The following is a 12,705-nucleotide window of genomic DNA, read 5'->3' on the forward strand; positions in this document are numbered from 1 at the left end:
TTTTCTTTTTGCCTTTTTTGCTCTATATCCATCCTTTCTCGTTATGTTCATTTTCACCTTGTATTTCCATCTGCTCAGTTACTGGATTTTTGGCATCTACATCATAAGCTTTTTTTTACATCATAAGCCTGCACGTCTGATATTCCTGCCATTGGGATACTGTGCACAGACACTGTAACATATATAATGGAAACGACTTTAAAAGCAACTACAGTGAGTTACTAATGTTTTAGGAAACACTCGTCCTGGTTTTTGCTGACTCTGGGGATGAGAAGTGAACGATTCTTTCTTTGTACAGTATAAGTATATGTTTGTCTAAGGTTTGTCCCAAATCGCAGCACCATTCAACTGGAAAAATAAAGTGCGGAATGTCGAACACTTCACACACTTCACAAGTCACAGCTTGGCTCATGCAGTGGAAGTGGGCGGAGCTACGATTCACTGAATCCCGGATTGGAAAAAATTCAAGATACTGTACGCTCGTGATCCATTTAAAATAACACTACCTTTCTAAAATTGGGACCCTAGATTAAGGTAGATTACAGTGCATAGTGTAATTGCATAGTGTGTCGTGTGTAATTTGAGACTTTATATGGAATGAAGTTTCTTATATGGACTTTATATGGAATGAAGTTTCTGAGGTAACTTCCATGTTAATTACGCACTAATTTTCTAAACTCAAGACCTATTATCTGGCGGTCTTACCATTTTTTTTTTTTGCCATCCTGCCATCCACATGTGTCTCCAGGTATCCATCCGTCTGATATTCTCATTAGAGTGATATCTCAAGAACAAGTGACTACATGGTTTATGTTTACGATCGGAACGGATTTCACAGCAAGGTCAAATAGAAATAGTTTTTTTTCATAGCTTTCTTCCCGATTGAAGTATATTTAAAGGTTCTGGTATCCAAATTTTAGGATATGAAGTAGGATTAATAATAATGAATTTTTTTTTATCTATATATTTTGATGATTTTGTAATCTGCCTGTGACTGCTTGAGATCTGCTCATTGTGCCGATCATTGTGCCGAGCGTGCTCTCATATCGCACTCATCAGACTAGTGATTACACACACTTCAACTCAATAACCTTCACAGCACATTGCACTCTGAACACACACTCTGTGTCTTTTTTTTTGTGCCAGCTGTTTCCAAGCTTTTGAATTAGCGTTAGTCTCTCTGGTTTCACCCGTATTTGATATTGCCTTCTTTAGTTCATGCTGTTTGTTCATCACCCGACCCCGAGTATTCCAACTACGTCTTTAAATTACGATTTTGCCAGAAACAACTGACTCCTAAATGACTTCCACCGGAGGCAGTCAAATGAACCTGATCACCGATCACACGTCAATCCATACAGTGTGCTTTTACATTCGTATTTATGCAGTGCTAACTGATAAGCGATGCTAAGGTGTATACTGTATGTGTCATTTCTCCACATTCCTCACTCTTTTTTCTTTTTTTTTCTCTTCATTTCAACATTATCATACGGAAATCCCAGAATAGATAGAGCGAACTTTCACAGAGGAATCAGTTTAAAAGTGAACCCGTCGTTGTTTTTTTGGGCTTCATTTGAATGGGATATTTCCATTTGTGGCTGCAGACATTTTAGTCATTTCTGTTGCTTCGGCATGTAAAAGCTAGTCACATCTTTGCCACCCAAAGCTGCTATGCCCAATTTAATAATGGACTTGATTAAAATACAGTCATAACCCTGGAGGGCAGAAGGGAATTGAGGAGTCTGGAAGGAGGCGTGAGAGTGGGAGGTACGGTATTTATTTGGGTCGCCCTCTACGCTTTTCATCATATCACTCTCATCAAAATAAAAATGAGAAGAAACAACACACACACACGCGCGCACACACACACACACGCACACACAGGCTCAGCAGGACACCGTCAGAGAAACGTTCCCCCATCGTCTCCCATCCCCTCTTTCAGACTTTTAACCTTTCACTGCAAGACAGACTGAGTATAGGTGAGCAAAGGTGTAGATATTTATTTATTACCCAATCATCCTCCAGAGCTCCTCCTTTTATTTGCAGCCGGCTCTTGAACACACCTCCACTGCCACAGAGACACAACATGTGTGAACTTAGGTGTTTCATCATCCTAATGAAGGTTGCAGTGGTGAAGATGAATACAACAACCTGGAAGATGAAACATCTATAGTTTTTTTTGGTTTTTTTTGTTTTTTTTTCTCGTTAACGTACAGAGAATACACGATCTGGTGCAGCATCATGTCTGCTTTGTCTTCTGTGGAATTCTTCTTTGGAGCGTCCACTGGGGACGGATTTGCAGGATGAGATAAATCGAGCAGCTCCTGCACAAAAGACATCGAGCATGAGGCCTGCTGAACCGTTGTGTTCTGCAATTACAGTGAAATGTTAAAAAAGAAAAAAAAAAAAAGAAGAAGAATGATTTAGGTGCACAACACGCTCTGCTTTTACCACATATAAAACAAGCGAGTGTGAAAAGGCCGAGCTCCCGAGGGAATACATGGTAGCGCTGTAATGATCAATTCAGTTAATTTCAGGGGGGTGTTTTTTGTATAGCTCTTTTAATTATAGCCATTTTCTCAAAGCAGCTTTACAGAAATCAGGATTTAGATCTAGATCTCTAACAAGCGAGTCACAGGCACAGTGGGGGAAAAAACGAGGAAGACCTACACCTTAAAGGGATCCAGGCTCTAAAGGAAGCCTTTCCTCTTCTTGATGATAGCTACAGATATGAAGATCGTTACAGTTTACAGTTGGACTGAGATAAGGCAAACGATATCGACAGTGCTGTCGATAACAAGCCTGGGGTTTCATTCGAGTTGCTGTTTTGATCACTTTGCTTCGAAATTTGTTTCATCTCCCAGCAAACGCCTGATTTGATAGGGATGCTTTCAAGATTTCAACATGCTCCACTATGTTGCATACCTCTGTGCAGAAACCTGTTGTGTGCCTCTGAGACAGTGTTAATGACAGGTCTTTTGTCATGTTTAATTTTGTATGAACGCTCTGCTAGATACCGCTCTGAGGAGCTTACGTAACAACTCTCTCTCTCTGTCTCTCTCTCTCTTTCTCTCTCTCTTTCTTTGTGTATGTGCATGTTGGTGAAGATCGGTCAGTGGCATTCGGAGCAGGGGCTGTCTATGGAGAAAAAGCTTCCGTCACTTAATGTCACAGACACACTCTTCAACACCACTCTGATCATCACAACTATCCTGGTAAGTACATCTGTTTTCACTCTGCTATTACACACAACAACAGCAACCACACAGAACTGTAGTACATATACAGTGCAATACTTATCTAGTATAAGTGACGGCATTAACATTAACTCACTATTCAGTTCACCATTGAAGTTGCATTAGGTAAGATTGGGTGTTTTTTTATTTTTTTGCTTGTTTATATTTGTTTTTTGTTTTTTAAATCATGTCTCAACATTTGGGTTTGACATTTAAAACAGTTCCCATTTTATTTAAAATTTTCCACATTCATTTTTATTTATTTATTTGTTTGTTTGTTTGTTTATAAATCATGTTCTACATACTATCTAGGTTGTTTGTACAAGTAAATAAACGTAAGGAATTAAAAAATAATAATAATTGCCTATTACACCTTTAATACGCCATTAATAACACAGTAATTAACACAAGCAATTCTAAAACTGAACTGAAAAAGCAAATAACAAATAGATGTGTTAACCAATAATAAGGGCAATTAAATCCAATATGAACAATTGCTTTAATTAATTGGACAATGGATAAGTGGCAGCTCCTAAGTGAGACTAATTGGTGGCTTTCAATATTTATACCAAGAGACCTGAAGTCTTTTGATAATGAGCATTAAGTAACATGCTATAATTTAATTTATGTTAATTAATGTGGACTTGTTTTTTAGGAGCCGATGGAAAATTAACATAATTTTCCTCAAGTGTACTTAAGCCTCAGCCTCAGTCAAATAAGTGATGGAGAAAATTTGAGAGACTCCAGATATAATGATATTTTTCACAGATTTCACAGGTTTGGATTGTCCTACAGTTATTAACCCCTTATTAACCCTAACCCTCATCCCTAGCATTACAAGATTTGCAAGGAATAAAACTCCACGCACTTTCAGGTTATGCTCAGATTGCGCTCATCGGTGCTGACCAATCAGTGACCTAGGCAGGAATTCATTTCTGAGAAGTTTGATGAAACATAGAAAATGAAATCGCTGTATGACCTGTACATTTTAAATCGATGCATTTATGCATGTTGGCTGGATGTCAGATAATACCTGAGGCAGTCCATATTTATACTGTTAATAGGAATGAGAAAAAAAGTTCTTCATGGCAGTTTTACTGAAAATCTAAATATGAAGACTAGGAGGGGAAAAAATGATCTCATAATCCTATGAAATCAGATCTACACATCTGTTTTTGTCCTCCTAAACTTCATCAGCTGTTGTCTTCTAATATAACTGTGTTAGTAGCTTACGGAAAGAAATGGGTAAAAATGCAAGATTCTGATTGGTTATTCCTGTTTCATTACATCTTAGCAAGCGATCAAATTTATCGATCTATGAAAATTATTGTAAACCGAATATAAGACGATTAATGCTGTTGTCTGCCAATAGAAAGAAAAGATAAAGTTACTGTACAAAAAAAGAGAACTATTTCTGGAAATAGGCTTAATAATCTTTAGATTTAGTTTCTTGTATCGGTTTAATAGAAACGCTAGATCATTTAGGACATATTCAGGATATTTTAACTTTGTTAAGATATACTGTAGGTCTATTTCCCAGTGCAGGTTAAAAGTGGGACTCCTTTTGCAGGATGGGCCTCAATCAGAATTAAGCGCACAATCGTACCACTAACCCTTCTGTCTGGACCACAGAAATTTTAAATATCCTGCTCAGGGGTGCTGTTATCATTCAAAACTGCTCTCTTATGGACTAGCAGGTTTCACTAATAGCTCATTTTACACCCAGGACCCACTGCTGATGTAAATAAGGTTTCATCTCTTATGCGGTCAAGAGCACTGACCTGCTTAGGCAGCGAGTAGGCGGTGGGATAGCGAGATATCTTCAGGAGTCCCGGCCAGCAATTGAAGATGTAATCCGAGGCTGTTATTTGGCAGCGATTTTGCGCTATGCCTTCCTTGCCCTATCACTGAGGGGAGATGGAACTCTCCTTCCATCCACAGCAGCCCGAGGGCTGATCTTATCCTGTAACAGTGGGTCATGCCTTCCTGCTTCTGCTTCTCATATCAACCCAGAGAGAGAGAGAAAGAGTGAGAGAGAATACAGATTCAAAACCATTTGAAGATTTCAATTGAGAAACAGTGCATAAGATCCGATGCATTTGCAGCAAACGCAGTGCTGTTAATAATGATGCTTAAGCCAGGCACAGGAGTTTCGTTGATTTATTGCATCCTGTAATTTATTTTTTTATTTTTAAATGATTGTTCTCTTTCTAAACAAATTTTGCTTTTGTGATGTTTGTCTTTAGGGTAGTTTTTTTTTATCAAAAAAAAATAAAAAATTTGGGATAATATGCTCAGCTCTTATTATTGAATATCTGTGACTCTAGGGCACTCTCGACTACATCCCCAGCTCCCTGCATTTATAGTTATTAATCCTATAACAATGTGTATGTCAGTATCAATAGTGATAATAACAAAACAACAACGAATAGCATTTCTACGCATCACTATTTAATAGTGTTCTACCATCCTACTTGCTTACATCCCGGACCACCAGGGCTGTTTCCTTTCAACCTTCCCCATGCATTTGCTTTATAGCTGAGCAAACTCATGGCATCGTGACCGTGACCTCATGCGTAGCCCATAAAAGACCTGCACGAGTCCACGCTCATCCTTTTTACCATTCTCATCTTGCTGAGATGCATAAGAAGCAGTTTCCTTATTCTAAGATGCATAAAACAAAAAAGATTACAATAAAATCTGCACAGTCAAAGTTAGTGCATTGATATGACTATTACTTTAGTATTAATTTATTAGTATAGGCATGCAGCAGCCTTTTGATTTGAGCAGCAGTTCAAGAATTCTCCATTTCTTCATTTTCTTAAGTAGTCCGTGCTTCTGAACGGTGCACATGAGCAGTGCTTAATCATCAACATCACAGCACATCACATTTTGCCGTATATGAATGAACTTCTGTCTATTTAGCAACCTCCTCCAGCGCTGTCTGGCGTTGCAGCTGTGCAGTGAAGTGCAGAGCTCAATGAAGATGCCTTAGCTGCCTCATGTCTACAGACAGACCCTGATCTACTGTCAGTGGCTGCATTTCATTTCGTAACATTGAAGCCCAACTTAGTGCTGATAGATTGAACAGTGAAGCATTCTGCAGAGCAGGGTGTGAACCCCAGAACCCCATCAGTAAATGCACCACAAGTCAGGCCATCATGGCCAAATTTATTCCTCCATCTAATGCAATAGATCAAATGCCGAAACAGATTCAGTGTAATTCAGCCCAGAAGTGCCGGCTATTCTATTTGCTATTGGACCCATTCCAGAAAAGAGCTCTTCTATACGTTTGAGATATGTTGGAGACTACAGGGCTATAAAGTGGTTTCGTACCTGTAGAAAAAGCGCTACAGGCAAATCCACACTATACCAAACCTGAACCACGAGAGTATCACACTTATACATGACACGCAAGACATGTAAATGTAATCTGTACTGTTAACATCAAGGCACATTTGCACTTCAAGGAGATAATGCCCATGATGGTGCAGAGGTCTGACAGACAGCACAACATCTCACTGTCCAACAGGTAAGAAACAGCAGCACTGGGTGCAAAACAGTGCTTTTACATTAGGAGCTGGACTTGATACCAGGCAGACTTCCCATCCTGCAGGCAGATTGGATATCGACTTTTTCTATCTTTTTCTAGTATAAACTAATGAATTAATTTATCGCCACAAGTGTGAATGAAAATGAGTCAGGACACTGTTTACTTTCAGTTTGAGATGTTATATATACTGTATATATAAAACTCTTTCAAATTGTAGGTCCTTAGAAACAAGCACTTGGTGCATTTCATAGAGAAGAAATGGGTTTGATATCAACATTTACTTTGAAGATGTTTTAAAAGTGTTTTTTTTTTTTTGTTTGTTTGTTTGTTTGTTTGTTTTTTTTGGAGGGAAGCTATATATCTGCTAAAGACAGTTAGCCCATAGGGTAAAGGAGACAAGGTAACACAGAACATCGGTATTGTCTTATAACAAATGTTACTAAACTATAGGTTCAAGAACTGCTGAGACTTGAAGGTTTATCACACTAGTTCACCCTGGGTGATTGTAATCTACACCCAAGCAGAATCCTGGGTTATGTAGTTTCACGTTTCTCACTGCACCCCGGGTTAACAGTTAATCCTGGCTATCCGTAAAGGTTTCTAAACCCCGGATTAACAGTATTTGCATATACATGGTGTCAACAATCACAAATCACCACTGGATAAATAAAGCGTGCGATCACTTTAAATAACGGCTTGTCTCGCTCTTCTGCATCAGTGAGAATAAAGGTCAGCTCTGTGGCTCTGTACCTGAGCAGATATTGTTATGGCATGGCTATGTAATTGTAATTGTTTTTGGCCTCTTTAACTTCGCATTGTTGACCACACGTTCATCAATATACAGCTTTTGCAAAATGATCAGTGTCACACATTTCCCCCTCACTACGGCTCTTGATGTTCATCATACCCTCATTTCACGCTATACACATTCAGCCCTGCGATGTGGGGTTAACACGACAACTGCTCTGGGGCTAAAAGCAGGGGATGGAAGGATGATATCCTGGGTTAAGTGCAGTGTGGAAAGCCCTGTCTACAATATTTAACTATCGACATTTACATGTATTCATTTACAGTAGCAGGTGCTTCTACCCAAAGAAACTTACAATTAAAATGAGAAGCTTACTGTCAAGGACCTTGCTCAAGAGTCCATAAGTGATAGCTTGGCACAGATTTTTCTACATTAGTTGCCAATTTAATTTTTTTTCATGGTGTTGCAATTTTTCATGGGGAAAAATTAATCTATGGTCCTGAAGTAGACGGAGCAGCGCAAAAGGAAAGGTGACATTCAGAACTGGCTAAAACTCTGAGATGTTTCAAACTTGGTCCAAGAATTTAAATAAATTCTTTACAGATATATCTGTACGCAGCAAGGGCCAATGCTACGGCGGCATGAAAACAAAGCACTCCACTTACTTCCAAAGAAATCCCTCACTTTATTATTAGCGTGTCTTTCTAAGTTCAATACAGAAGATCAATTTAAACGCTGAAAGTGATCTGGTGATATTTGTGTAGACAACTGCATATGACAAATCATATAAACACCTTCAAATGATACACATTTAATTCCTGTTCATATTTACAGAACAGGATTTACTGAGTTGAACCCCTACGTGTTAATCAACACTTTAACTAAAAAACACATACTTAAGGTGGTCGTTATTCACACACGAATTCACAAGACTCGTCTCATAGTCGTAGCGCTTCATTAGTTCGTGATTAGTACAAGGCTTAACTCATTATTAGATCATATTTATGTAAGTATACTGTAAGTTTAGGCGTTAGTGCAGGGTTATTTAGCGTGTGCCGGAAAGGCACCAGACTCATGAGGGAACTCCTGCGCATCATTGTTTTCATTTACACAGTAATGTAAAATGGAACTCAGTTAAAAATAAGAAATATATGGTCTTAATGTGAAGAGGAGGTCTGGGATGAGAGCAGGAGAGACTGCATGGTTGACTACATGCATAATTATCCCTGCATGGTGGCTTAGTGCTTAACACGTTTGCCTCACACCTCCAGGGTTGGGGGTTCGATTCCTGCCTCCGCCTTGTGTGTGTGGAGTTTGCATGTTCTCCCCGTTCCTCGGGGGTTTCCTCCGGGTACTCCGGTTTCCTCCCCCGGTCCAAAGACATGCATGGTAGGTTGATTGGCATCTCTGGAAAAATTGTTCGTAGTGTGTGATTGTGTGAGTGAATGAGAGAGTGTGTGTGCCCTGCGATGGGTTGGCACTCCGTCCAGGGTGTATCCTGCCTTGATGCCCGATGACGCCTGAGACGCCTGATGACGCTCCCCATGACCCGAGAAGTTCAGATAAGCGGTAGAAAATGAATGAATGAATGAATGAATGAATGAATGAATGTGCTTACCAGACCATGGGATATTTATTTATCAATCTATCTATCTATCTATCTATCTATCTATCTATCTATCTATCTATCTATCTATCTATCTATCTATCTATCTATCTATCTATCTATCTAACTGTCTGTCTGTCTGTCTGTCTGTCTGTCTATCTATCTATCTATCTATCTATCTATCTATCTATCTATCTATCTATCTATCTATCTATCTATCTATTTATTTAAAGGTAAAGCTGTGCACATGAATGTACTGTGTGTGCATGTGCCTTTAAGAAAGAAGGGAGATTGGCTTCTCTCAGGCCCTTTTTGATAATTGAGGTAATTTTTTTTTTCTAAAAGGACTGGTAAGAGAGTCTAATGGTTTATTTGACTTATAATATGTACCGATGCTTCAGGCAAAGTAAAAAAAATAAGCCATTGAGGAGCAATTTCTGCACGATCTAATCTCATTTGTCATGGCCTGATTACCGTTTTTTTCCTCCCAGATCCTGCACAGTGTAGACGATCCTGAAACATGTCAAACTTTGTGACGCCACTGTTTTTTCCCTTCGTTCGATAAAAGGCTGAGTTTGTTCTGGGTCTGAAAGGCAATCATCACAACTGAGCACACAGAGCGCACAAATACATTTTTGTCCTTTGGGCGAGATCAATCGTTGTGTAGCACAGGAGTGTTTGTGGGAAGCCAGTGTTAACTGTAAATAGTGCTCGCTCTCCAAGCTTGTGTACTTTTGTAATAGCTTTGAGAAGTGTTATAGTGTTGTAGAGATGGCTCGCCCGGGACATCTTTGCTGAAAACAGCGTATTTGAAGCAGTATGTATCATTCATGGCCTAGCGATACAGCATGTCGGACAAATAGTAACACAGCAAATATGCACTGGATCTCTCAGAGCCATCCAGAAGAGAAGAGAAGAAGAAGAGGCTTTTCAGAGCTGCCTTTTAACTTTGTCCCTTTCTCTTCTTTTGTTATTCCTTTTTCCACATCAACCAGGCAATTTCATCACACCACGTTTGTAGAAAATTAATTTCGTCTGTTTGTTTTGCAAATCAGCCCTTGTGAGGATTTTTTTTTTTTAGATTTATTTCCAGAATGTTGCTTCATTATCCTTCTACCAACGAAGAGGGTTAATGTGCAGTCAGCCCACGAAACATTGCTCTTTAATAAGCCTGGTTTAGGGCATCCAGTCAGCCGGCACACTCGAGTGCTCATAGCAGGCTGGGAGTGATGAAAATTTGCATTTATATTGTGCCTTTCACGTGGCACACTGGAATCGCAGTAGGAGGGTCAGCCCAGTGCCAAAAGGTAACATGCGTCCCTGATTTAATGAGCTGATGAACAGAATGGAAAGATTTGCATTAATTGTCTTAGTTTGCCTCTGAGCTACAGACTTTTTTCATGTTGTGCAGTTAGCCATGCAAGGTCGGTGTTATAACCTAATGAATAACGTGGACCGCGTGAGATCTCAGCTGCGTTTGATATGTCTGATATGCAAACCAGCTGCTTTTGGTTTGGTAGTCGTCGGTTACAGTAAATTAAATCTAGAGTACAGTAAGCGCCGGATATCGGACATGGTTCGAGCTCGAGAGGAAATCAACAGCAACATCAAACCGGCATTAGCAGTCCCACAGTTGTAAGAAGGTTACTATGGCAATGAGCAGGCTGAACATGCCTTTTTGGCATTTTAAATTGGTCCTTAGTGGTACCCGAGTGCTCAGGCCTGGGCTTAACATTATTATTGAAAAACCATTCTAGCTAAAACAAAAAGTTATTTTTTTCCCAAAAGCTTTTACATGGCTGGCTTTACTCCACGAAGCCTGTTTATCCCCAGTGTGACAATGTTCAGCGACTGATGGAGAGATCCCTGTAAGCGATTTTAACCACACTCGCATATAAAAACTCCCTTCGAAATGAATGTGTATTAAACAGCACAGATGACAAGATGAAATATCGGTAGCTCCTTTCTTGTGGTTCTGCACCGATGAATAAATCTTGGCTTACGTCATACGCGCTCTCTACGCTGTGTAAAAAAACAAATCTGAAATTAGGAGCAAACTGTGTGTTTTTTTGAAGCACTCAAAAAAGTCTTTCTTTTTTACAGGAGAATCCGTACGTGATGCTGAAATCCAACTACCAGGAGCTGGAGGGGAACGAGCGCTATGAAGGCTTTTGCGTGGACATGCTGAAGGAGCTGGCCGACATCCTAAAGTTCAACTACCGCATTAAGCTGGTGAGCGACGGGTTATACGGTGTCCCGGGTGCCAACGGAACCTGGACGGGAATGGTGGGAGAACTCATCGCCAGGGTGAGTCCCAGTGGAGTAGAAAGACACTAATGTCGTCAAAAAATCCTCAGTTTAGCCGCTAATAGCAGTGTAAAAAATACTGAGTCACACTTGAGGTTGATGACTGGAATGGACAGTTAAACAGTTTGTTTTTTTAATTTGCATTTAGAATTTGTATTTTGTATTCATTCATTCATTCATTCATTCATTCATTCATTCATTCATACATTCATTCATTCATTCATCCGTTCATACATTCTTTTACAGAGCTTTAAATTAGGCTACTAGTTTGTTTACTATAGTCTGTATCCTCTTTGTACATTTTGTGTAAAATTGCTAGAAAATGTCGATGTACGGTACAAAGAGATAAATATTAAAAGAAACAACTCTAGTGTAGAACCCCACAGTTCCACAGGCAAGTTTCATTGTAGGTGAGCTCCAGGCTCATGTTTATTTAGTCCACACTTTTCAGCACACTTTCAAAAACTCAACATAAAAACATGTAGTGAACGGATCCATCCCGGACTCACTGCTTTTGCTCCGTCAGGTTCAAGTTCATGCTACCTGGTGCGTATATGTGTTGTAGGTGTGTGTGTGTCTAGCAAGCTCTGTCTAGCTGTACTCTCTCTTTTTCCATCTCTCTCTCTCTCTCTCTCTCTCTCTCTCTCTCTCTCTCTCTCTCTCATTATGGGAGTCACTAGAAGCACAAAGTGACACAAATAAATATAGCTACATTAATAAGACACTGGTAAGAACCATTAATGTTACCTGTCAGTTTGTCCCGCCTCCTTTTCATCCACAGGTAATGCTTGACCACACTCCCATTTTGTAGAGGAGGCACTTACAAGTGCACAAAAGTGTTTATCGTGAGATGAAAGAAACACAAAGGCAATGAACCTTAAATGATAAACAATAAGGCTAGAAAACATCATAACTCTGAGACGAACAAGGAGTACAACCAAGGTCATGTGACTTGTGAGTTCCATGCAATGGCTTGTGGGTTGTGATGACCAGCATGACACACACCCAACACACAGATACAGAAACAAGTGGCTCGCTTTCCTTCAGGCAGTGAAGTCGTTTTCCAAAACGTCTAAATTCTGGTTGAACAGATCCCGTTAATTGTAAAAATGTTGCTATCGAACCTTTTTCTATCCTTCGTGTCTCATTATTTGTGACATTTTGCCAAATCCAACAGGGTTACTGTAATTAAAAGCTGTTAAACTTGAGCGTATCATGTGCTGATAAAGCAAGCGATAGTCATGTTTACTCCTTC

The 12,705-nt window shown here is 39.6% G+C and overlaps 1 protein-coding gene across 1 annotated transcript in view; it reads left to right on the plus strand.

Annotated features, from left to right (window-relative positions):
- grik4 (glutamate receptor, ionotropic, kainate 4) overlaps window positions 1-12,705 on the plus strand; it is a 369,932-nt gene that overhangs the window by 330,557 nt on the left and 26,670 nt on the right. The window contains exons 12-13 of the mRNA XM_027174034.2: window positions 3,108-3,215; window positions 11,247-11,450. Of these exons, the coding sequence (XP_027029835.1) occupies window positions 3,108-3,215; window positions 11,247-11,450 (312 nt within the window). The remainder of the gene's footprint in view (window positions 1-3,107; window positions 3,216-11,246; window positions 11,451-12,705) is intronic.

This window comes from Tachysurus fulvidraco, chromosome 11 (genome assembly GCF_022655615.1).
Source record: "Tachysurus fulvidraco isolate hzauxx_2018 chromosome 11, HZAU_PFXX_2.0, whole genome shotgun sequence".
Taxonomy (NCBI): Eukaryota; Metazoa; Chordata; class Actinopteri; order Siluriformes; family Bagridae; genus Tachysurus; species Tachysurus fulvidraco.